The sequence below is a fragment of the Tachysurus fulvidraco genome, chromosome 3 (assembly GCF_022655615.1).
Source record: "Tachysurus fulvidraco isolate hzauxx_2018 chromosome 3, HZAU_PFXX_2.0, whole genome shotgun sequence".
In the NCBI taxonomy this organism is placed as follows: domain Eukaryota; kingdom Metazoa; phylum Chordata; class Actinopteri; order Siluriformes; family Bagridae; genus Tachysurus; species Tachysurus fulvidraco.
In genome coordinates this window covers 28,648,178-28,674,848 of record NC_062520.1, presented here as the reverse complement: position 1 = coordinate 28,674,848, position 26,671 = coordinate 28,648,178, and the positions used below count along the sequence as shown (strand labels likewise).

General features: G+C 39.9%; 2 protein-coding genes across 8 annotated transcripts in view; both read right to left on the bottom strand.

Moving 5' to 3' along the window:
• Nucleotides 1-777: 777 nt before the first annotated feature.
• scgn (secretagogin, EF-hand calcium binding protein) lies at nucleotides 778-10,339 on the bottom strand. Of its 2 annotated transcripts, XM_027154980.2 has the most exons (12): nucleotides 10,321-10,339; nucleotides 9,804-9,892; nucleotides 9,650-9,720; nucleotides 8,251-8,343; nucleotides 6,713-6,802; nucleotides 6,569-6,625; nucleotides 5,763-5,840; nucleotides 3,801-3,856; nucleotides 3,327-3,372; nucleotides 3,168-3,227; nucleotides 2,941-3,009; nucleotides 778-1,953 (listed from the first exon to the last, which is right to left on the bottom strand). In XM_027154980.2, the coding sequence occupies exons 2-12, from the start codon at nucleotides 9,871-9,873 to the stop codon at nucleotides 1,825-1,827; spliced, it is 819 nt and encodes a 272-aa protein (XP_027010781.2). In that variant the 5' UTR covers nucleotides 9,874-9,892; nucleotides 10,321-10,339; the 3' UTR covers nucleotides 778-1,824. The 2 variants fall into 2 exon arrangements, with proteins under 2 accessions (XP_027010781.2, XP_047667201.1); XM_047811245.1 differs by lacking the exon at nucleotides 10,321-10,339 and having other exon boundaries at nucleotides 9,804-10,020.
• A 3,983-nt stretch (nucleotides 10,340-14,322) lies between these two features.
• Nucleotides 14,323-26,671, bottom strand: part of LOC113647632 (F-actin-uncapping protein LRRC16A) — a 42,129-nt gene continuing 29,780 nt past the window's right edge. For 2 of the 6 annotated variants that reach the window (XM_027154459.2, XM_047811205.1), the window contains 12 exons: nucleotides 26,024-26,111; nucleotides 25,643-25,780; nucleotides 24,410-24,427; nucleotides 23,522-23,588; nucleotides 21,942-22,135; nucleotides 21,575-21,681; nucleotides 20,845-21,259; nucleotides 19,855-19,903; nucleotides 19,312-19,527; nucleotides 19,090-19,218; nucleotides 18,455-18,577; nucleotides 14,323-16,864 (listed from right to left, as the gene is read on the bottom strand). In XM_027154459.2, the coding sequence (XP_027010260.2) occupies nucleotides 16,713-16,864; nucleotides 18,455-18,577; nucleotides 19,090-19,218; nucleotides 19,312-19,527; nucleotides 19,855-19,903; nucleotides 20,845-21,259; nucleotides 21,575-21,681; nucleotides 21,942-22,135; nucleotides 23,522-23,588; nucleotides 24,410-24,427; nucleotides 25,643-25,780; nucleotides 26,024-26,111 (1,696 nt within the window). In that variant the 3' untranslated portion in view covers nucleotides 14,323-16,712. The remainder of the gene's footprint in view (nucleotides 16,865-18,454; nucleotides 18,578-19,089; nucleotides 19,219-19,311; nucleotides 19,528-19,854; nucleotides 19,904-20,844; nucleotides 21,260-21,574; nucleotides 21,682-21,941; nucleotides 22,136-23,521; nucleotides 23,589-24,409; nucleotides 24,428-25,642; nucleotides 25,781-26,023; nucleotides 26,112-26,671) is intronic. The other 4 variants (XM_027154470.2, XM_027154493.2, XM_027154485.2 and 1 more) reach the window with 4 other exon arrangements.

The window sequence follows — 26,671 nt, the reverse complement described above, 5'->3', positions numbered from 1 at the left end:
ATGAACATTAACAGATCATCAGCCTGTGCGCGCGCGTGTGTGTGTGTGTGTGTGTGTGTTTCTTCATCACTGCTCACTGAAAGTCCTGTAAAGCTTTTTAGAAGCTGTATACTCAACCGATAATTCCCAGAAAAAATATTCCACGGGTAGCAATATGTCTCTAACAGGTGTTCAGGTGCACGTGCACACACGCACACACGCACACACACACACACACACACACACACACACACACACACACACACACACACACACACACACACACACACACACCATAATACATAGAATACAAATACTGTGTGTGTGTTGTCCCTGTTGATAGAACAGGATGTGTGAAAGTGATGCTTGTTATGTCACAGCTTGTCTTTCTTTTATTTTATATTGTCTAGGAGCCTGGAGTGTTACTGCACATTATACATGGCAGGACTTCTTTATTTTCTTCTCCATCTTCCTCATATTCATACATTTTTTCACATCATCATCATTTCCCTCCTCCCTTTCTTCTTCTTCTTCTTCTTCTTCTTCTTCTTCTTCTTCTTCTTCTTCTTCTTCTTCTTCTTCTTCCTGTCCTGGTTTCTATTTAGTAATCACCTTTATCTGGAAATGACACCTTTCTGATTTATGTTTACTAACTAACTAACTAACTAACTAACTAAAAACTCACTTCTGAAATCTCTTCTGGTGACAGGACATTAAGAGAACCCTTATCTGTTAAGTGCACACCACAAAGCTCAGTGTTGATATCCATAAATTACAAATTCAAAATAATTTGTCACATTGCAAGTTTAACCTTCTTTATTCAAATGTGGAAATGAATTCCAGAAAGTGTAAAACAGAACTACTGTGTAAATCAATTCTAATTCTATATAATTTAATACAGAGTTGAGCTAAAGTCACAGAACATGCTAACTGCTAATGAACACCATGCAGTACTGTATGTCTTCACACCACAGTACAGACTCAGGCTAATAATCACACTCTCCGTTTATTCTCAGAGATCTCCACTGCTTATTTATGATTTTTAAACAGTCACCAGACTGTCATACGATGAACAGAACAATGTTAGATTAGACGACTGTACACGGTGAGAATATTTTACACCGTGAGTTAGCAAAAACACGCACATCAATCCTGACAGAAAACATACAGCTAATTCTCTTTAGGAGTGAAAGTGTTAGTGTTACAGCTTTGGCTCTCTCCTCTGCTTCCATTAGCATGGTGATAACATAGACATGAAAATGGTATTGTTTAACAGCTTCTGCTGGAGACAGAGATCGTGTCGTCGTTTATGCTAACAGTGAAATTAGTCAGCGTTAGAAGGGGCTAAAATTAGGACAAATTGAAAAGCTTGTGTGTGGTAATGAGTAGAATGAGATAACGAGTACAGGAAATGACAATGAATACCTGAGAGGAAACAGGGCTTAGTGGCTTGTGTTAGATATAAACATTTAAAATGTTAATAAATGATGAAACGTTTATGCCGCTAACTAAATGCACTTTTCTGTAACCTAGCAAAACAAACACGGAGGAGCTCCGGCTTCCAGCTGTTGTTTGTGCTCATAACACCCCACACTACACACACACACAAAAAAAAGATGAGTGATGGGTGACACGTTTTTTTCCCCTGTATACAATAACATTTGGTGAAAACACATCCTGACTGTAAATGAAGCACAGGAGCAGTGACCTCATAACAACACTGTAAAACATAAACATTCATTATTAGCAAGTGTCTGTAAGTTTATTAATCAGATTATATTAGCACACGTTTGGAAAAAAAGAAGAAGAGAGGCTTCACACTGTGTAACAAACACAGAACATGGTCTAAGGTTTAGGTTTCATCCCTAAACACAGCGCCAGCTCGTTCTTCTGGATCTTTCCATCTTTATTCATGTCGCAGTGATTCAGCAGCATGACCCTGAACTGGTCCAACTCTGGACCGGAGATACTTGGCTGAGAGAGAGAGAGAGAGAGAGAGAGAGAGAGAGAGAGAGAGAGAGAGAGAGAGAGAGAGAGAGAGAGAGATTAAATTCACAAGAGGTTTTCTTTAGTGCAGTTTTCCTTGTTGCTATCTGCTTTAAAGGTGCAATTGTCCATTTTATAGCCACAACCACAAAACCTGTCACCAGTCTCCATCAGCTAACCAACTAACTAACTAACTAACTAACTAACCAACTAACTAACTAATTATCTAAGTAAGGCTTTTCCTTCCTCATACATAAGTATGTATGTGTTAGATTTCCAGCAGCTTCCTTTAGCTAATGTTAATAAACACTCATTCACACAGGAGTTCAGTGTTTATCTATCTTCAGTGTTTATCTATCTATCTTCGTGTGTATATGTCCAGGACTTAGGTCAAGGAGTGAAAAAATATCATTCAAAATATATTCAACTGCAGCTACTTAACAAATAAAAAACCCAGTGTTGCTGCTTCAGGTTTAGAGGAGCTCTGAGCTTCACTGAGGTTACTCTTGGAATTTCTAAGAAGATCTTTATTTATTTGGAGCTCCAGTGCTGTTTGTAGATGGGTATCTCTCATGAAAAGCTCAGAGTGTGTTTGATTATATCAGTTTATAGATTATTATATCTTCAACTTGTGCTAGTCAACCACCACCAGGCTTTTATTCATTACAGTGATGGACGATGAGGAGATATGTATATATACTGTATGCATGTGCTTAACTGACTGTTTGCTCAAACACAACATGATGTTCAAAAGGTTGCGAGATAAAAATCTTTAGGTCAGCTTAAAAGGATTAGAGCATCTGTTGAGTAATAGGTAGTCATGAAAGTTAAATGTATCTCTGGTACATCTGTTCCACTGTTCAGTATTCACACACACACACACACACACACACACACACACACACACACACACACACACACACACACACACACACACACACACACACACACTGGAGTAATGATTAACCCACTCACCCTGACCAGCTCCATCATGTCCTTGACGAATCCATCCACCTCAGGTCCCTCCAGAGCACCAGTTTTACTCTGTAACAATAACACACCATTTACACGCCTCTGCCATCTTCTCATATTAAACAAATGACCAAGATGAACAATACTGATAACATTCTGCTCCACATTTACAAACACTGCTCAATTTTAATAGTCATTTAATTCCAGCTCAGAAAGAGTGAGTAGCTTACAACATCATAATGAGTGAAGATTTTTTCAAAGTCTCGCTTTCTCTCATTCAGAGTGTTCGCCTGAGGAGGAGGAATAGCAAGTGAAAGGATGAGTGCATTCATCAAATCAGAAACTCTGTAAGAGGTTTAAACAGACAAAGACGCTGAAATTATACTGACGTCTATCTGGAACTGCAACAGGAAGTTCTCCTGGAGAGCAAGGATTCTGAAGGAAGAACAATAACAGTCACAATCAGCAGTGCTATTAATGCTCCAGTTTTAATGCATCTAAGCCACACCCACTTCACTGAGTATGACAGTCATATACTGTAGGCCACACCCACTTCACTGTGTCTTACAGGCACCAAGGCCACACCTACTTTAAGTTGTGTCCAATAATACAACAAGGTCACACCTTTCAGTCGAATTGACAGTTTCAGTAAAGAAGGTGTGATCTTTAGCTGTCATATGAATTATTAACTGTGTTAAATGTTTACTTCATAAACAGTTTGGTATTTTATCAGTAATGAATTTTTAATAGATTAGACAATGTCTGTTTAGCACTCTGCAGAATCGCTCTCTGTTTTATTTGCTATCAGTCATTCACCTCAAATATCTGACCACAAAATACATTAACATCCACTCCCACATTACCGAGCTAAATCAGTCAGATCCAAGCGGCCATCTTTGTTCTTGTCAAATATATTCATCTGTCAAACAACAAAAAAACATAATAAGGGAAATATAATAAACATATAATGCAATTTAGTCTGAGGTTAATAATACAGGGTTGCCTGAGCAAGATATAGTACATACTGTAAGTGTAGTGAATAACAGTGGACCTTCTGAACCTGCTCCATCATCTTTCTATCATCCAGCTCACATAAGACTGGAACACATTCAGCTTTCCAAGTAATCAGGTGATGTCTGTTGCTGTCCAATCTACTCTCAGATTGAATTGTCTCCCCATAAACAGGGTTATGGCCAATACACACTCGAGCCAGACACAAAAACATCATCATCTCCGGAAAATCTATCAGGTATAACAAATACGTTTCTGCTGGTTAGGTGGTGCATCCTGGAAAAGGTGGTCCTTGTCGTCCGGGCACTTTTAACTTGAGTCTGTTGTATTTGATCAGACATAATGACTATGAGGTTAAATTCCAGAAGGTTAGCTCCAATACAAACATATTCTATGGATAAAAGAAGATCATGGTTGGATCATGGAGCAAGGAATCCTTGAATGCCTCACTTCTAACCATATTTAGAGTCATATTAGCTTTTTCGTTATCAGTATGATCCAATCTTTCACAAAAAGTAAATAATTTTCTACAGTGGATTCTAGATCTATTATTCTGGGGCTGAACAATCAGGATAAGTCCATAAAGGACTGTGGAGTTTAGTAGAGATGTAGCAAGGTAGTTAGATACCTGGGGTTGCAGGCACTGAAGTCCAAACAAGTTCTAGATATTTAAATATGAGGCCTGGACAGTACTTCCAAATGGACAATGCACAGTGATGTCTCACTATGAGAGTAAATGATGAAAGTGCATCAACAGGGCATAAAACATGATGGTGGTATCATGTTCAGTGGTCCTGGACCTTTTTAATAATTTTTAGTAAATTATCTTGGAACAGTCCAAAGTAAACTAAAGGTGAGTAGACAGATCTGGCTCTTTTAGAAAGTCTGGGTTTGGTGGAACTTGTGGGTTTTGGTAGACAGAAGTGGTGGGTACTTCGTCTTGCAGCACAGACCAATAACCCAAGACACCTTACTAGAGTTATCGTCTAGATACAAAAATTTGCAAGATATTAGCTGGAAAAACAAACCAAAAGGTTCTGAGACCAAACAAAAAACTAAAACATTGTTGTGTCAGATCTGCCAGAACATCATGTGATACTTCCAAGCCTTCAAAAAGACTAGCTACACTATAGTACAATAGTGCACTATTATATTATTATTACATTGGCCATTTAATTCTTTTGATAAGGCTGTGACTCTACTATACGTATAAATTCTAGCTGACATTCCGCTCTTTAACCTCATAGACATTGCTCCACGTCATCCCACTCAATTATTTTCCACATGTATCAATTCCTATTGAGTGGAAACAGTCATTTTTTGATGGATTAATGACTGAAATTAGTGGCTGGCATTTCTCCAAAGTCTCCTGAAGTGAATAATAAAAAGCCACAGGATGCAAATCTGTAGAACTTGTACAGCTCTTATCCAAAGTTCTTACTCAAACAACAAATGTCAGTTCAAATTGTAATTGCTTTACAATCGATAGACATAAATGTCAGTCAACAAGCAAGAGAAAAGAATCTGGTAGAATACATTGTGCGTTAAAAGCTTCAGTGCATCATGTTCGCGGCACCGCAGGCTGTCACTTTCAGAGTTTGATAAAAGCCATACATTCACAGAAAAATGATTTATCTGATTTATCTTCCTTTATTTATGACTAAAATCCAAACCAGGACTTGATTTTTCTCTGATAAGATGAGACAGAACATATGCTCTTCAATGCTAATCTTATCAGACTAATTAGCTTTAAGGGCTTGATACCCTGGAGACTATTGATCGAAAAATCAAGAGAGAGAAAAAATAAAAGTTACCATGGTGTCTGTGTATTCATCCAGCTTGTTCGTGGACAATTCCTTTTTGTGCTGGTCAAAGAGATCCTTCAAGAAATTCTGCAAGATGAATGATGACTGTTATATCACTAACAATCCAAATGGCAATAATATTGATTTAGTTGCTCTACAGTTGATCGATTTATTGGTTAAATGTCACCTGATACCGGTTTCTGTCACTCAGTAAATTCAGCGAAGAAACTGAAGGACTAGTTTGGACGCAGCAAGATTAAAAACTGCTAAACTGGAAAACCTGGAACATGAAGTGAAGACTGATGACTGACTCTTAAACGGCTCTAAAAGAGATTGGTATGACTTGGCATTCTCAGCAATTATGTGAGAGCCGCTGTACAAGGAATTGGAAAAGAACCAAAATTGTGACTCAACGTCCTTTGTACACCTTGAAGAAAAATATGGCGGTGCATAAATCAGAACTTGACCTCTGACAAAAGAAAATAAAGGTAAAAAACACTCAAAGGATGACAATTAGTGCTAAAAACTAAACCTGTATCCTAAACAGCTCCTTTACTTTGAGGATTTCTCAGTCTGGAACCATTCCAGTTCAGACCTGACCATATCGTCTGTGAGACATGGTGGTGGTGGTAGTATCATGGCCTGTTCTTGATACAAAACTTTAAACCTTGATCTGCTCAGCTTGAAATTTAAAAGTCTTGACACTGAACCCTAAAAGGAACTATTTAGAACCTTTACTCATTTTTGAGGAAACATTTTATGTAGGTGCACGCTTGGTTGCAATGTTTGTGTAGGTACAGTAGTGACTTTCCTACCCTTAGCTCGGCTGCAGATATGTACCCACTGCTATCTGCGTCATACTTCCTCCAGATCTATGAAGAAAAAACATGAAAATCTATTTATCCAGGAGATAGAACTTTACAAATAATAAAAGCATGATGATGATGCTGATTGTAGACCTTCATAAACTCCACGCTGTTGTCCAGAGGAGCTTCACGGTGGAAGAGCAACAGGAAGTTTTCTTCTTCTGGTAAGATCATATTGGCGAGCTGAAGCAGACAACACACACATGAAGAAGACAATATAAGGGACACAGTAATCTGTTTATGATCCTGCCCTGAAGCCTTGCTGTTTCGTCTAGTGGCTTTTTATTTTTCTTAGTTAGATTAAAAAACTCTTAAAGAATGGTTCTGTTCTTCTAAAAGATAGGATGTAGAGGAAGTCACTAAATCATTAGCCTTGTGACTGAGTATAATAGACTGGAGGTTCAATGTCAGCATGATATTTTGAGACCTGCTGCAAAATACCAGCTTCTCTGATGAATATTTTTTTCGTCCTCGTTAGACCACCGTCCTACACGATGACTCATGCCTCTCATTGGGTGAATACAAAATATTTCCCTTACATCTACGTGTCCTATTGCTTGGCAACAGTAACTAAGATTCCTTAGGAACAGCTACACTTGACCTCTTTTGAACAAATTCCTATCAGATGTCCACTTTCACCTCAAGGACAATAAGATCATAGACATTTGCAGGTCCTGGGCATGTTGGAGCTTAAACAGAGAGCAAAGAAATTATATAGCTTTGTGTCTTTTCTCATTACTCAAGTCACTTGGACTCTGATCAAGTCTGAGCTACGTTAGAAATACTTTTCTGTAGCATTTACATCCAAAGCTCCACATCCAAAACCACTTCTTTTCAATCTTCATCATGTGAAAAAGGCTTTTCAGTTGAAATGTTTTAAGATCTCTAATGGTGCTCTCGCTCTCAGGCTAATTAGTCTTACGCGAAGGACAACCAGAATATCCTGCAGTTCTCCATCTACACACAGAGGAACATCGACTCCACTCATAGATTATGTGGGATTGCTGTATTTGCAAGCTTGTCCAAGGAGAAATGTGCTTCTGTTCAGCGATCCTCAAACCTTTTTCTACACTGAGGATGCTGAACCATCTGAACAGCTGGAGTTGGATTTTCTTTTGCAGACTAGTAAGTACATTTCTTCAGGATGTTCTACTGCAACAACTTCAACAAGTAACAAGTGCAAAACAGCATCATTATTTTTTACTAGCAGATCGGTCGTAAAAACAATAATGAACGTGCTGGCTAGTATAAAGTGTGGATTAGCACAATGACCATTAAATGCTAATAAATGGACAGACGTGATGTACAGTCTTAATGTAAAAACACACAAATCTGCATGCTACTCTGATGCTACTCAGCACATCTACTGTACCATAAATGTGTGGACTAGCAGACAAATACTGTAACCACAAAATGTTTCCTGCAGCAACACACATACTGTAAAAAAAAACCCTAATGCTAACACTATTATACATACTGGGGTACAAGTCATTGTCCTCGACTCCAGAGAGCAAAAACTTTATATTACAGGAACTTTATAATAGAATTAAAATTGCCATGAAACATTTCTCCAGCTGAGTCTCGATCCAGTTTGTTGCTGTATTAAAAAGTGTTAAAGAAAGAAGGCTCACTTCCTGGATCTGCAGACGACCATCAGCTGTCACGTCGTAGGCCGACATGAACCTCGCCTTCACCTGCTGCACTCTCTCCTCCGTTATCTTATCCTGGGCAATCGAAGAAGAAAAATAATCTGGTTACAATGAGCACTCCCACTCCACACACACACACACACACACACACACACAAAAGAAAACACTCCAAATGCTAATTAGCTAATAAGTGGAGCCAGCTGTCTGTTTCTGCACCATATTTGTTCATATATACTTAAACATTTTTATAAAGCACCTCTGTGGGCAGAGCTACGCATGAGAGAACTAAATAAACTCATAGAGATCAGATAGATAAACTCTAGCATGCAAACTCTGCTAAGAGATCTGCATGCTAAGAGATCCACCCAGCTTATCTGATGCTAATGCTGAAGTGATTGAGGTTGTCATGGTAACACAACTGTGTTGTATCATGTTTTTCTTAAAGATTTATTTTATACTCTGTAAACTTGCTGTGTGTGTGTGTGTGTGTGTGTGTGTGTGTGTGTGTGTGTGTGTGTGTGTGCGCGCGCGCGCGCGCGTGTGTGAGTCAGCAGTTAGCTAAACTAGCCAATTTTTTGACTGTTAGTGATATTAGATAAGGTGTTGTGTCTAATTTGCATATTCATATGTGTATTTAAATCCTGTTAGTTCTTAATAATGTATTTGTGTAGAAATGGTTCAAGGCCATTTTAGAACAAAGCTCGTTTGTTAAAAATTAAACCCTAAGTTTAATTTTTTTGTGATTGTGCCACTGCATCGCGATGAACCCACACAAGACGGTAGACACAACACACCATGTTTAACCTCAGCTTCCTGTGCTCAGTTCCTTTGAAGAAATGTTGATATATAAATGTGTGATGTTTGCTGTAGAGAGCTCATGCAGCCATGTTAAACATCCAAAAAAATAACAAATAACAAAAAATTCTAATGCTGAACTCTTCATCATCACCACCACCATCATCATCATCTGCACTGTTTAAATTTATTTCATCAGTTCACTGCTGCTCCTCGAAATCAGATCATCAGAAGATCAGCAGGAGGTCACGCAGGACCAGAGGTGAGATAATGAACGTTCATTTTATCTGAATTTTACCCGAACACAAAAGTTTGTGCACCTTTACTTCATATTCACTGTCATGAACAAGATATTTAACCTTATATTACTGTTTTTTTAAGGAATGTTCAGTTCTCATTTTAATAGCTGTTTTTTTTTCTCCTACTGCAGAGTTTAGGGTGTGTGAGAGATGCTTTAAACATGCTAAGAGGGTGTAAACTTTTGAGCATGGTCTTTTGAGAAAATGCACAACATACTAAAGGACATTTTTACATCCAGAAACTAAAAAAAAAGGGGGGGGGGGATCTGAATAATATTGTGACGTACCCCAGGTCCAAGCTTCATCAGAAGATGCCGGAAAAACGCGTCCAGCTCCTTCCCCTCGATGTAGCCGTTATCTGGAACAAACTCATTCGTGAGATAATATCTCAGATTCATTTAACATGGAAATTTTAATAATCCATGAAAACAAAATTCTCACCATCGGCATCGAAGTGTTGCCAGATGCGCAGAAATCCTGTAGCGTCCAGTTGGTCCAGAGCACAGTCCATGTCCTAAAGTCGGAGGGTTCTGTATACAAAGAGGAGACAATTAAAGACCGAGAGAAAAGAAGCAACTTCACAGAGGAAGCAAGATGATGCACTTTCACCAGCACGAGAGCCTGAAATAGAGAGAGAGAGAGAGAGAGAGAGAGAGAGAGAGAGAGAGAGAGAGAGAGAGAGAGAGAGAGAGAAAAGAACTGTACAACCACGACTCCACCTCCACCTCCAACTCTCTCTCTCTCTCTCGCTCTAGGGCAGATTGTGTGTGTGTGTGTGTGTGTGTGTGTGTGTGTGTGTGTGTGTGTGTGTGTGTGTGTATAATACATTAGACACAGCAGAATCATAATGAGAACTTCACATTCACAGAGACAAATAGATAGATAGGCAAAAAAGATTGACAGCAACATATGAAAGGATATAACAGATAGACAGACAACGCTACAGATGAATTCATACAGACAGACGGCTGTATAGATGATGATGAAGATGACTTTAATCCTGTTTTTGGTTTGCAGTCTTTATTTCACTCGATACTGTTTTAAACTCTCAGACTGTGGAGTGTTTACTGTTGTACTTCAGCACCACCTAGTGTTCGCTTTAATCCCTGTCCCCTGTGCGTACAGTATGTCAAGTCAAGTCAAGTCACCTTTATTGTCACATTACCACAGCACATGTGCCACGTATAAATATAAATAATATATATAAGTATTATATACATGTAATATATATGTAACATGTAAGGTGCAACAGACTAACAGACTGTGCAGATACAGAAATGTCCTGTGGTACCGATAGCTTATTGTCAGATAGATTGTTATATTAAATTAAATGCAGTGTGTGTGTATAGTCCAGTGTGTATAGATGCAGTATGAACACAGTGTGCGTGTGTGTTTATAGTCCAGTGTTGAACTGTTGAAGTTTGAGTGCAGTATGTAGCATACCAAATTGTGGAAGTATGCTACAATTTGGTGGTTAAGGTGTTGGGCTACTGATCGGAAGGTCATAAATGGCGTAAATGTAATGTAAATGATGGCCTGAGGGGAAAAAGCTATCCCTCAGTCGACTAGTGCGGGATCAGATGCTGCGGAGACGTCTTACTGAGGGGAGCAGAAAGAGCAGTCTGTGGGACGGGTGGCTGGAGTCATTAGTGATCCTCTGAGCTTTTCTTATACACCACCTGTTGTAGATGTCCTGGAGGGAGGGAAGCTCACCACCAACAATGTGGCTGTCAGTTCACAGGACCAGGTGAGATCCTCACTGATGTTAACATCCAGAAACTTAAAGCTGCTCACCCGCTCCACAGGTGTCTTTTCGATGGTGATGGGTCTGTGTTCTCTGCTCTGTCTCCTGAAATCTACCGCCAGCTCCTTGGTCTTGTCAATGTTCAGTGAGAGGTGGTTCTTCTGACACCATTTAGTCAGGGTGCTCACCTCTTCTCTGTGGGCTGTCTCATCGTTGTCGGTGATAAGGCCTATCACAGTTTTATCATCAGCGAATTTGACGATGACGTTGGAGCTGTGTGTGGCTGTACAGTCATGTGTATACAGGGAATACAGGAGTGGGCTGAGGACACAGCCCTGAGGAGCACCGGTGTTGAGGATGTATGTGTATGTATGGGTCTTTGCTTGGAAGTGATTTAGTGAAGTACCTTTAACTGGACACAGTGACTGATGGTAAAAAATTACATGTGTACCTGGTGTGTGTGTGTGAGAGAGAGAGAGAGAGAGAGAGAGACCTTTATCCTTGGTTATTAAACCTTTTAAAAATGTCATCGCATCAGTTGACTCCACATTTTACATGGATTTGCTTTCTATTTTTTATTATACAGTATTTAGGCCCATAAATTAAAAGACATGGGTGAAAACACCTCTCCTAAAACTCTACACCATTCTTCTAATTGGCACAGCAAATTCTGTAATCCCACAAAATGGGCACCATGCAGGACAGGCGAGCCCTACAGTGGGTGGTGCGGTCATCTACAGCAGGACATCTACAGCATGCAATGCCGAACCAGGGCCAGCAAGATTGTAAAGGATCTCAGCCATGCCAACAATGTACTCTTTTCTTTGTTGCGTTCAGGGAAACGCTTCCGCACCTTGAAAGCAAACACAGAGAGAATGAGGAGAAGCTGGACTTGCACAGCACAGTACCACTTTATATACCTTCTACACACCATACCGCACATGAACACTTTAAAAACAATAATTAAAACCACACACATTTATATTTATGTAAATTTATCTACCTCCTTTTGGTTATATTTTTTATCCCAAATTGTATTCCTTATGTTTGAATACCGGACAGATGCAAAAAGCATTTCACTGCATGTCGTACTCTGTATCTATGTATGTGTATGTGACAAATAAAAGTTTATTTGATTTTACACCAGACCATCCAACATCCGCTCCACAAAGAAGTCTTTTTGCTGTGAGACAACCGAGCACACACTTTCTCCACCAGGCCCTCCCAATTCTGTCTCCTATATTCCTCTGTAACTAAAAACACCAATAAATACTTAAACCCGGATCTTCCCTGATGTAAATTACCTTGAAGTGCTGGACTATTGTGGTTTAAACTACACCACAGGACAACCCAATTTACTTTGGTAGATGAGGCTTTATCATAACTCATTAAGGTGTCTTTTAAAACCTGAACAACTTTTACATTCTTTAAAACAACAGTGATATCATCTGCATATGCTAAGACTTTTAGAGTCATTAGAAATTGAACCATTTATCTGTAAGCATCCATTCGAAGAGATCAGTTCTAATGATTGTCCAGAAATGTTTGTAAAACTCACCAGAACTCCATATATGCCTGTAGAATGTCCTGTTACTGCTGCACGTCATTTTTAAAAAGTCCAGAGTCCAAAGAAAGATTTTGTTGAAATTTATTTCGAGTCTGAATGTCTACGTTCTTAGCTGAATACAAGTGGGAATACAAATCTACCTCTAATCTCTGCATTTTCACAGGATCAGATATACAATGTCCATTATTGTTTTTCAAACAGTGCATTTGATTTTCTTGTGCACGCTTATGTTCCAGGTTAAAGAAAAAAAGAGGTGATAAACCTGATTCTATAAATGTGCCAGCCTTCTTCTTGTCCCTCATCCCATTAACATTTATCGATCCCACCGTAAGGTTTCCAAAAGAAGGAGAAAGGTTAGAAAGAACCGTCAGAAAGAGATACACATACTGCAGGTCATGGTGATATAGGTGATGTAGGTCATTAGTTATATTTCCCCCTTTTTGGTTTCACTTTTCTAGTTGTAATTTTTTTAATGAATATCAGTTGTGTTTCTTTAACGGCTTCTGAAACGTTTCCGCTGTTTGTCTAAAACTGGACAAAATCTCACTCACTTCAGTACTTTTCCCTTTAGTTTCATCATGAAATGCATTAATATGAGCCTCACTATACAGATCTTCACTGACCACCTTTGATACCTCTGACCCTAAAGACCATCATCTTTCATACGGTCTTCAGTACACTGAGAGTCTATTCAAATCATTTGCTCTACTGCTTGCACATCAGTAAGTAACGGAGTAACATTCTTTTAAGTGTTTATGGCTTATATCAATGCATTTAAATCATTTGAAGGCATCAGTGGTTGCATACAGCATATATAAACCTCTCTCATGACTCACACAGAGCGAGATCTTCAAACTGCGCTCGGGTGAGTTAAGAAACTTTATCACTTGTCGCCTGAATGACAAAACGTGTGTAAGGGCAGTGTTTTTGCATGCCAAAGGGATATTTCTGACAGAACTTGCGATTTTGCCGTAACGATTTAACAGTGGGATTTGAAACTAAATGCGCCACTTGGGGAATTGTGACTTTAGGAGTCACGTGAACAGGTTTTCCTTTAATCCATCAGTCCCCTGAATCACTAACTGTTCTGTTTTCAAGAACACAACAACTGTCTTAATCATTCACGATGCTGAGAGAATATTATAGAACCCTTACAGTTCCTTCAAGAGAGGGGAAAAAATAAGAAAAAGTAAAAATAAGCATAATTTTTCACGCTCGCTCTAGCCAGCCTAGTGGTTAAGGTGTGGGGCTACCAATTGGTAGGTTGAGTTCGATCCCAGGTCCACCAAGCTGCCACTGTTGGGCCCCTGAGCAAAGCCCTTAACCCTCAATTGCTCAGATGTATATAAATGATATAATGTAAGCCGCTCTGGATAAGGGCATCTGCCAAATGCTTTAAATGTAACCAACACACTCCATTCACCCTTGCAAAAAGAGAAAGAGAAAAGCACGAGATCAAAATAATAGATTATTTAACACAATTATAAACCATTAAATAGTTCCTGTACCGCTGCTTTTTTGCATTTAAGAGACATTAAGATGGTAAACACTACTATGAATGTGGTGTCGTTGTGTAGAAGTAGCTCTGTAACGTTTCCAGCGAAGGACCGAATGAAGCGTCTGAAGTAAACACACACAGACACTGTAACTGTGTAAAATCACCTTTAATCTGATTGATAGAAACGTGTTGGAAATAAAAGAAACGTCCACAAACTACACAGTGCACGAGTGAAATGTGTTCAGAGTTCAAACCAGGCCAAAATACTGACACACACACACACACTTTTAAACAAAGATCACATTATATATTAACACTGATCTGCATACATACATTAATCCTCTTCCTTTAACCTCAAAGAAAATAATAACATTAAATCATTATACAATCACATTAATATAAATCATTCATATCAACAAAATGTACATGTGCAGAGGAAGAGCTGTGGACGAGGCAAAAGAGAAAAGGAAAATAAAATGAAAAGGAAACCACCAGCCTATTTCCTGGTATATGAATGTTCCCAGTACCTCATTAACATAAACCCCGCCCCCTACAGGTGTGTCAGTGTTAGCAAACGAACTCATTAAATACATCAGAACCCAGACCTCAGAGTGCAGTTTTATTAATGCGACAGAAGTACATATAAAACCTCACCAAGTATGATCTGTCAATCATCTGTGCTAGGCTCCACCCCCTTTCCTTAAATGGCATATAAAAAAGGTGCAAATCACAAACTTTTATAATTTAAAAAAAAAATAAAAATTCAAAAGTGACGAAGGTTTTTATTTGAACTTGTACCAGAATTTTTTAGAATTCAAAAAATAATTTTTCTTAAATTTACCACAGCTGATCCCAGTTCAGTTTTCTTGCCCCATTTAAACTAAAATAAATAAAAAAACAAACATGGCGTGTATTTATGAGAATCTGAAAATGCAAATTAAAATTCTTAAATAAATAAATCTTTCCAATTTTGTTTTCATCACTGCTCATCAACCTGGAGGTGCTTTTGTTTATATTTGTTCACAATTTGACTTCTTGTTCGTTGAATTAAGACAAAAGGAAATAAAACCCGTTCTCATTTGCTGAATCAGACTCATTGGATCGGACACACACTCACTCTCTCACACACAAAAAGTTTAGACTCAGGTGAGTCTGATCCTGAATCGGATTTTTACACTGCCTGCACATGCTCTATGAGTAGCATAATCAAACAAGTAATCGGAGTGTAAAAGTCTGATCTCGGATCATCAGAACGGGAAGCATATGATACTTGATACTTCCTGTCTGGGAGAAGAATCAGATTTTTAGCATAAAGACACAAGTCTGATCTGAGACACGATTATAAATACAGAAGGTGTCTGATCACATCACTATAAACCAGGGCAATCTGATCTAAACTTAGATTCTGTTGGATTAAATAGAGAAGTATTATCTCAGAAAATATCCGATACTAAAGCTCTAAAAATACATCCAATCTGCTCCTCATTCATCCATTTCTTAAAAAAATAAATAAATAAATAAAATCACAAGGGATCTAATCTCACAGGATAATAAATAGGATCCGATCCTAGATGGATTAGAAACTGGTCTGATCTTAGATCAAAAACCAAGAATAAATCTGAACCCAAATGACCTTCAACAGGAGACCGAGGAGTCTATTCTCAGATTAGACTTTGAAATGGATGGGTCTGATGCCCGGCCACAGTTAACCAGAGAAAATCTAATGTTAGAACTGATTACGCTGGATTATTGGGATAAATCTGATCCCAGATCCTAGAATTGCAAAAATCATCTCTCATGCCTAAAGAGTTGGTAAGTCAGATCACATGATTAATTGAGGAAGCGTCTGATCGTGAGTCACATCCAAAATCTGACAGAAGAATATGATACAGGACAAAATCAGGCGTGTGAAATCGGATCTCACACCAGGAGTCTGATCTGTTCCTCTTAAACAGACTAGAAATGGATGAAAGTCCTGACACACACACACACACACAATACAGAGAAATCTTTGTGTAATTTTTGTTCTTTTTAAAGGATAATCAGACATGCACAAGTTATCGGAGATGCCGTCAGTGTCCTGCGCAGTCTGATCACAGTATAGTGGAGCTCTAAGGCACGAGGGCAGATAGCAAAGTGCCCCTTAGTGTTGGTACACAAACAAGACATCGTTAAATGCTTTAACAGTGTTTCAGCCCTAATGGGAGTTCGAGTGAGGAGGATATTAACACAGGACACGTCATACGGCGAAACCTCTACGGTCCCGGTTATCAGACACCGGATCAGACGCTATGGAAGAATTGACTGAGAGTGCATTATCGCTTTCTCTCTCTCTCTCTCTCTTACTCTCTCACACAATCACACCTCTCTCTCTCTCTCTCTCTCTCTCTCTCTCTCTCATACTCTATCACACACACATGTACATCTCTGAGAGTGCTGCGGAATGCATCAGTACTTTTAACAGTCTTGATTCCTGAAACGGATGAAAACGCAGAGTGTTGTGGTCCCCCTCTCTCTCCCTCTCTCTCTCTCTCTCTCATTCTATATAAAAATAAAATCTTTATCTGCTTCCTCTCCGGAATCTGCCGATCTGCTGCTCTGACTCGAGTCCTTGTCCTTCTCTGCAGATTTGTCCTTGACCTTTGACCCGTTCTCGTCTGAGCTCTGCTGGTTCGTGCTCGAGGTTGTTCTCGCTGTGGATGATAAAGAACACGTACGATGGATAAAAATATACAAGTGCGTCTCATATATCGAATAAAAATATACAGGTGCATGTCGTGGAAAAGTTAATTTATTTTAGTAATTCTACTCAGATGGTGAAACCCATGTATTATATAAATTCAGTACACACAGACTGAAGTAGTTTAAGTCTTTGGTACTTTTAATTGTGATGATTTTAGCTCACATTTACCAAAAACCCACCAATTCACCATCTCAAAAGATTAGAATAGGGCGACATGCTAATCAACTCAAAACACCTGCAAAGGTTTCCTGAGCCACCAAAATGGTCTCTCAATTTGGTTCACTAGGGTACACAATCATGGGGGAGACTGCTGATCTGACAGTTGTCCAGAAGACAATCATTGACACCCTTCACAAAGAGGGTAAGCCACAAACATTCGTTGTGAAAGAAGCTGGCTGTTCACAGAGTGCTGTATCCAAGCATGTTAACAGAAAGTTGAGTGGAAGGAAAAAGTGTAGAAGAAAAACATGCACAACCAACCGAGAGAACCGCAGTCTTGAGAGGCTTGTCAAGCAAAACCAATTCAAGAATTTGGGTAAACTTCACAAGGAGTGGACTGAGGCTGGAGTCAAGGCATCAAGAGACACCACACAAGGAATTGTCAAGGAATTTGGTTACAGTTGTGGAATTTCTCGTGTTAAGCCACTCCTGAACCACTACAATGTCAGAGGTGTCTTAGCTGGGCTAAGGAGAACAACTGGACTGTTGCCCAGTGGTCCAAAGTCCTCTTTTCAGATGAGAGCAAGTTTTGTATTTCATTTGGAAACCAAGGTCCTAGAGTCTGGAGGAAGGGTGGAGAAGCTCATAGCCCAAGTTGCTTGAAGTCCAGTGTTTCCATAGTCTGTGATGATTTGTCGTGCAATGTCATCTGCTGGTGTTTATCTACCGTAAACAAAAGGAGCCCCTACCAAGTATTGAGTACATATACAGTAAACAAACATACTATCCAGACGGCCAACGATTCACTAAAAATGTTTTTTTATTGGTCTTGAAGTATTCTGATGTTTTGAATTAAAGGGTTTTTGTTAAATGCGAGCCAAAATTACCACAATTAAAAGTACCACAGACTTAAACTACTTCAGTCTGTGTGAACTGAATTTATATCATGCACAAGATTCTATATTTGAGTTGAATTACTGAAATAAACTAATAAACTTTTTCCACAACATTAATTTATTGAGATGCACCTGTGAAATAGACAAACAGCGCCCCCTAGCACCTGCCTGTGCAACAACAGCTCTCAAATACGATTACTTCATATGTGATCAGACAAAAAGGCCGAATACAAACACACACAAAATGCAAAAGACACATTCCAGCCAACACCGGGACACTACAGCCAGAGCCTCAGATTCAACGTGATTATAGTGTTTCACAGCCTGAAGTCCTTGGTGTTTTCTGGAATGAGGCCAAAGAGAAGTCTGATACACGGTGCTACACATAGATGAATCAGACTTGTCTTTGGCTGTACACATGATGAGAACTCAATGTTGATGTGGTGAGTACTGAGTGGTGAAAGGTCAGAAGTGAGAGGTCTAACCAGGTCTGGAGAGGGACGTCCTTCGCTCTCCCTCGCTCTCTGCCTCCTCCTGGTGCAGTGCTGCTGCTTTCTCCAGCTCGGACTCGACTTTAAATACGCTAACGCCTTCTCCTGTCATGTCAACTGCAGAGAGGATCAGTGCTCTGTTTAGCCTTTAGTCTCAATAATCAGACTCTCCCTAGCCTCAATCTGACTATCTGTATTTATTCAACCTTTCATTCCTTTTCACCTTTATCAGATGCTCATTAGCCCTAATCATATCTTAGTCACTTAAATCAGATTAGATTTACACCCTGAGGCTTATTCAGACTAATAATTTTATGGGTTTTTAGCTCTTAATCAGAGTCTCTTTATTTTTCTAGACTTTATCAGACTCTTCTCTGTTCTCGCACCATAATCAGACTTGGCTGCCTTCTGTCTTCTACCCTTGATCAGATTCTCTTTAGCCCTTATCTCTGTATCAGATGCTGAAGGAGATGTGGCTGATGAAATGAGATGAGACACACTGACAAAGATGAAAAACTGGTAACAATCAGTGCATGGGTGACCACACACACACACACAAACACACACACACATGTTTGTAAAAGCAGCAGTAAATGGAGTTCAGACTTCTTTTGTGTTTGGGCTTCTACCTTCCTGAGTGGAGTTCTTGGAGCCTGAGCTGCTCTGTGGAGGGTTTGAGGATCCATCCTTTTCCCAGGGTACTTTCCGGAGCGTAGATGAAGCCTTCGGACCTCCTGCAGGAGCCTCGGAGCCCTCGTCTGGAGAAAAACAAAGTTCAGAGAGAACTTGTGAGTAATGTCTACACTTTCATCCATACACCTACAGGACGCGTCTCAGGACGGAGTGTGTACCGATGCTGCGTGTGCTGCTGCTGCGGGGTTTCTGCGGGAGAGCCGGTCGAGGGCCTAGGCTCGGTTTAGCGCTCTGAGGAGGAGGTGGTTTCGGGCTCGTCGGGTTCGGGCCTGACCCTCGGGTCCTCGGTGCTGTCTCGGGTTTAAAATCACCCCCGACCCGGGGAGTTCGGTCAGAGGCCATCACAGTGCTGCTGACCTCCACCTTACCCTGACCTGCAGAACAACAGGGAGAGATAGACTGAGCGAGAGTTCTTCTTTCTCTCCTCTCTATAAGAACCATGAGCTAAACAAAAGGGTTCTTGAAAAGTTTAAGATAAAAAAAGGACAAAAAAAAAAACAGGTTTGTGTGTTTAACAGCAACATCATGGCTCTTGTAGTGTTTGAGTCCACACACACCCCAGAAAGGAGCACCAGATCCATCACTAAAGTGTTTTACTGCGATGTGCAGAAGGATACCAGTGTGGATACCCCTCCTGTTTTCCTGTAGACAACTTGTCTACTTCCTGTAGGAGATCAGATGTCGTGTTGCAGAGCTCTCACCTGATGGAGGTCCGTCTGGCTTCTCTGGACTCGACGAGGAATCCGAGATCTGGAAAAGAACATCAGAGGATGATTTTTTCCACACATTCCAGATAAGGATAATTACTGCTCTGATTAAATACGCTCCTGTTTGAGACACATAACATCACACACATCATCTGATGGACTGACGGCATCGAGATCACAGAAACCACTCAGTGCTAAATATATTTTCAGTAAATTTAGCACTTTCTTAGTAATTTACCAACAAATCTGTGGGAACATGTTTCTAATGTCTCTTTCTTTACACCACCTGCATGAATGATTTAATAGCTACAATCTAGCTAGCGGATGGATTACCATTGAATTGCTGCTAATCTTAACAGTTTATTACTCAAACACTAATCTGCTAAATGTTTCATGTACCTTTACTTAAGGTTAGCATGATTAGGAAAAGCAGAACTTCAATAGACAGTAATGCATTCTATAAAGCTTCCTAAAATCAGTCACAAGAGAGTGGATGAATCCAGAGAACGGACTCGGTCTCGTTATAAAGACTTCCTGACATGTTGCCAGATGGATGTACGGAGCTTTAGGTGAGCATGCTGAAATTTTGAGCTGACGCAGGCAGAGTGATCCTCAGCCTCCTGCCAGACATTGATTTTTATGTAATAAAAATGCATTAAAAATATTAAAAGTGCTTGGGTGTCCCTTCAAAGTGCAGTAAGTCTTCTAGTTTAAAAATGCCGATATACTTTTGCATGACTAAGGCTTAACATGATTTGCCATCAAGCTTTTTTTTTTTTAAACAATAGGTTAGGAACACACAAATGTTTAATAAAACGAGACATAATTAAATGGAATACAAGTTGCAGTTCAAACAGTGAAATCCAGATGGTGCCATTCAGTCTGTTTTCACCTCAAACACAAAAGATCTCATCTTTGTTCTGACTCAACTCTCAAATGTGGCACATGGGTCATTTTCTGGACCACGTAGGAGCTGAAACACACCTTGGCTCTCTTCTCCTGCTTGGCCTTCATCTCGGCGAGCAGGCCGGAGCCCATCACCTGGACTCCATAGTCGGGAGTCTTCAGTTCCTCAGAGCGCTCGGAACTGCTGCTTCGCTCCGAACGTAACGACTGAGACTTGGCCTTAGGAGACAAGGGTTCCTCTGCAGCCTGGGGGACTGGAGAAAGAGGTGGGGCTGAAGTAGAAGCCTTCTCCTGACCTCGATCTTTCTCCTTGTCCTTCTCCTTCTCCTTGTCCTTCTCCTTCTCCTTGTCCTTCTCCTTCTCCTTGTCCTTCTCCTTGTCCTTCTCCTTGTCTTTGCCTGAGCGGGACTTGATGAGGTTCAGAAAGCCCCCTTTGCGCAAATCACGCTTTTTTTCAGTATCCTGAGAGTCTGAGGACTTTAAGGACTGCTTCCTGATAAATAGATGAAAAAAGATAAATATAGATTAGAATTTCAGGGGAAACCAAAAAGAACAAAAAAAAGAACTAACACAAAAGAGAGGGATCAGAAAAACCACATTATTTATTTATTTATTTATTTATTCATTCATTCATTCATTAATTCACACTTAACTACCTAACAGACCTTCTGAAATATTGTAGGTTTAAAACTGATGACTTGGGCACACCGTAAACACTGACAAATAATGGAGTCACACACCACCAGTGATTTGGCAATAAATCAAATTGACTTTTCTGTTGTAAACATGTAGAGGAAGGAGTACTGACTTGTCTATCTTGGTGACTTTCTTGGTGAAGAACTCGTCCACACCCTCGTCCACCCTTCCCATCAGGCCGTTCTGCTCTCCTTCCTGAGATGGCATCCTGCTGAGCTGCTGTTTTGGTACAGAAATTAAATGTCCACCAATCTTTGCACTTCAGAGATGTTGTTTTGAATTGACCAAATGATTTCTGTCTTTTTTTTAAAAATGTTTTTCATAAATTTGCTTAAGTTGAATAAATACACTTTTTTTTTTAAATGCTTCTACAAACAGCAAAATATCACTTTTTTTGTTAGTCACAAATAAATTCAGTTTCAGTGGAATTTCTAAAGGTTCCATGATTTCTACAGTCAAAGGTAGTGGAGGTCACTTACAGGAACCCTGCTTGACTGCGTCTTCTTGTTCCTCTTGGGCCGTAATTTGGTGTAATGTTGGAGCTTCTTGGCTTCCTCAGACGGCAGCTCTCCCACGACTCCTGATGGCTTTTTGTTCAGTTTGGCTGGAGGTGAAGGGTCTTCAATATGGATGGGGACATCCTCCAGAGCTTTGTCCAGGTCAAATTCCATCTCTGATACGGAACAAGAGAACCAATGAAGAATCTCAGCCATAAATAGTCACTTTACAATCACACCAACTTGACCAAACCTTTTATCTTGATACATAATTTTTTGCTTCTTTGGTGCAATATTTTGACCAGAAAAAACCTTAACATGGTCCAGATGTTTTCGCAGAACCTGGCAGAATTGGCTCAAATATTTGGCTTCTATGAAATTAGAAGTTTGCCATCTTTATGCTGCCTTCAGTTGGGTTACCCAGAGAACCCCCTCTTAGATGAGCCACAAGGGTAGAACTACTTTAATGTCTCAAATACTGGGGAATGGGCATAAGAAAAAATTATTTAAAAAATATTGCACTCTATTGTGAAAAATATATGTATGTATACCTAACTAATTGTGTAATTATTTAAAAAAAAAAAAAAAAAAAAAAAAAAACACGCAAAAAATGCATTTAGAAACAGTTGAGTCCCCCCCCTCCCCTTCCTCACAGTGGTTTGACCCACTGCCTGCTTTCCCAGTTCATCTCACCTACTCTGCACACACGAGTCAGGGGTGTGGCTGTATGGGGTCATTATTCTGAATAAATACAATAAATATAAAGCGTTTCACAAATATTTTTACAAATTTCACAAAAAGAAATGAAATTCACAAATAAATAAAATGGGATTTGCAAATAAAAAAAATTTTATAAATTGTATTTATTTGCGAATTGCTTCCTGCTCATTTGTGGATTGCGTTCTGTGCATTTGAAACATTTCTAACGCCAAGAAGTGCACAAGAATCCACAAATAGGTGACTCCGCCCACCGTCTACTCCAGCCAATCGGACAACGGTCTCGTGGCGCTGACCAATCGTGGCACAGTCTACCTCAAACCAATCACGTTCTGATTTACTCGCACTATCACAGTGTAATATGTACTGCAAAATACGATTAAAAAAAAACAAATAAAAAACATCTGTCGCAGATTCGAGCCCAATCTGGTAACCCTGTATGGATTGTAGCCAGCACTAAGGGTTAGTTCAATTCTGCTTTCTTTGGAAACGATTTCAGCATCATCAATGGGTCCAGTGGTAGTGTGAAGAGCGAGTAAATCAGAACGTGATTGGCTGGAGTAGATGGTGGGCGGAGTCCACCTATTTGTGGATTCTTGTGCACTTCTTGGCGTTAGAAATGACGTGTCTTTATAAGTACAATTTGACTGTATTATGTGTGTCTTCCCCCTTCAAAAATTGCTCATGAGAAATTTTATATTTATTGCCCCCCCACTCTTAAATGAAATTTACACCCATGTACTGGGGTGTCAAGTTCCTGATTATCAATGTCTGAGCACGACATGTCTGAGCACGTCCAGGATATAGAGCAGAAATCTTCAAGGTTAAAAGCGTCTCAGACTCACCAAATGCTCTGGAGACAGGCCTCAGCATCCGGCTGTGGATGCTCTTTCTTTTCGACTTTGGAGTCATCTAGAAAAAAGTAAGGAGAGGAAAGAGTTATCAAATCCCAGAATATTCACTTCCTTAGTTTTTAGATCATCAGTTCCTCAGTCCTCTGGTTTATAGTTTCAGCTTGAACTTGGACTTTACAAACATAAATCGTTCATCACAATGGGTTTGGAGATAATCCTGGAATATTGAAATACTTGGCCACGGTGGAAGGGATGCAGCCTTTAGGGTAAATCAAGGGAATATAGCATTGGGTCATTTTCTAGTTGCCATTCCACCAACCATCTTGTTTTTGGTGCAGCGATGGTGAGAATAACCTGGAGAAGTCAGAAGAAACCATGCACACAGAATTCTAAGCTCAGAATCAGAGAGGCTACCTGCTAACTAACATGCCTCTCAAAATGTCTAATAAAAATTTTACTTTTCAGGTTTGTTTAGTTTAATATTTTTAAACTAAACCTATTGACCAATTCAAGTCTTTTACATATCAAGATTCATCAACAAAAACAAGCTAACAAGCATTTAACCTTGGCTTTAGCTGACTCCATTATCAACTCATGGAGGGGAAAGTGGTAGAGTAATGACCATGTGGGTGAGAGAGAGAGAATGAGAGAGAGAGAGAGAGAGAGAGAGAATGAGAGGGACAGTGAGAATGACAGTGAGAGAGAAAGAATGTTGTGAATGTGATGGGGAGGAGGCACTGAACAAGTCCTTTGTGCTAGTGACTATACAGAGTAGAGCGAAAGACATTCACAGAGAGAGAGAGAGAGAGAGAGAGAGAGAGAGAGAGAGAGAGAGAGAGAGAGAGAGAGAGAGAGAGAGAGAGGGCAGCTTGTACTTACACTGGTGCAGCACAAAATCTCCATGAAGCAAATAATTATGGAATAAAAAGAAAGTGGGGAAAGAAAGAAAAAAAAAAGACAAGAGAGCAGAAAGAGAAGTAAGAAGCTCAGCTGTTCCAGAAATGAGAAAAAGCAGAAGGAAGAGAAAATGATAAAGTAAGAGAGACAGAGCAGCTCATGGCAACGAGTTCCTTCTCAACAATCAGAACATCCATGGAGGAAAAACTCCCGTATACAGAGACCATGTACATGTTCGACTACAGAAGACAAATGTGGACAATTTAACACGGTCAGAAACAATGCTTTCTAACAGAGGTCTTTAAAATAAATCATAAGAAGTGTACTAAAAATGATCCACAGCCCTCTTTGGACTTTCTCAGAACAAAGTTTTTAATAAAGTGATGCGACTCGTAACTTTTGTCCTGTTGCTATGTCCATATCTGAAAACCGCTTCAGGTAAATCAACAATCAGACCAAGACGAAGCCATCTGTCTGAAGAGGTAAAAGCAAATGCGATGTGAAATACGCACAGCCACGTCTGGTAGCCTCCTGAAATTCATGGAGTGTTCATGCTGAAATCAAGCATCGCGTTAGTTCAGGCAGGCCACATCGTCAAGCGTGCATCAGCTGTTAATCAGCTCCATGACACGCACCAATCCGGTTACGACATCCATATTATCCGACCATTTAAATTCCCATTCATTGAGCCGCTTTCTAGCGCAACCCGATGTTCGTTGTACCAGTTTACGTTATAAATGTCCACATTTTTTCTCTCGCTCTCCCTCCCTCCATTTCTCTCTCTCCATCTATCCATCTATCTATCTATCATTTTTCCAAAAACATGTAAGCGAGCATATCTAATACTATGCATGATTAATGGTTCTGTTATATGGGGGGTCTATTCTATTTTCTAGCTGCTGCTCTCCACGCGGACGGGCGTGTGGATTTTTGCCCAGAACAGAACCATACCGCCAACACACTGTATGCATATCATCTAATAAATTCTCATTTGACAAAGCGGTCCTGACAGAACTATCATTTAGATCTGAGTGTGAGTTTATCTGAGTAGCTTCTGGGACTCCAGGGACTTGATCTCCAACCTGGGAGAAGAATATGTAGCACATAGCACACCACAAATACAAAAGCTGAGCTTCTCACCATCCATAATAGATGGAATGAACATAAGCAGATACCAGATACTTCAGGACCAAAACTTGGAAACAAGATACTCACCATGCAGGCCTCCAGCTCATCCAGCCTCTCAGCCTCCAGCTCCATGGTGCTCCGTTTGGAGGTCCTCAGCTCGGATACGTCCAATTCCATGGACTCCTGTTGCACTAAGGGACGCCCTTTCCTCACCAGGTGCTCTGCCTGACAGCCACAGACACTTTACATGACCAACGTGCCCGTTTAAAAGAAGTACGTACCATCACTCGTGAAAATGCGTTTTACTTCCAAAGAACGTTCCACAATATTCAATATAACTATAAAAAGATAAAAGTATGATTTTCTTTAATAAATAAAAATGTAATCAAACTGCTGTGGGTTAAGGGGTGGACGACTTAAACCCTGGAAGGAAGGGTTGTATTCTTGCCTCGATAGAAAACTACTCACCAGCGCATTCTGAGAACCAGACAGAGCTTCCAAAATTTCATCAACGATCCGATCGGAGAGGAATGAAGCCAGACTCAGCTTTACTTCACTGAAAAGAAATGGACAAGAGAAGATTGTCGATGTTCAAAGCGGTCTCTCTAATCAAGCATGCGCATCTTATAACAACCAATCATCATGAAGGACAGAAGATGAATTGGTCTTCAGAGGTATTCCATCATAAACCCTGCAGGTAGCCAAAGATCCCCTGCTGCAAACACAACAGCTCATTTAACAGCAAAAACAAATTAAGACCTCAGGGTTAACTCTGACTTCGTTATCTGAGTTCCATCACAAGAAATAATCTGTGTGTTGAAAGCAACATCTCCACCTCTAATTACCAGAAGAATAGTGGATAATGTGGAACCCATTATAATGTGGATAAAATGTTACTCTGACTCATCAAACCTGAGTTAGAACAAAGTTAATGGCCATCAGTGCAATGTGATCAATACACTAACCTGGTTCGACTGGACCAAAGTGCAATTATAACTTCAAATGATGACAAAAAAAATAAAGATGATGATGTGTAGACACCAACATTTGTGAGAGCCAGAGTCTATGCTGTGGATATTGATACCACCACAGTAGGACAAGTCTAAAGCCATTCGC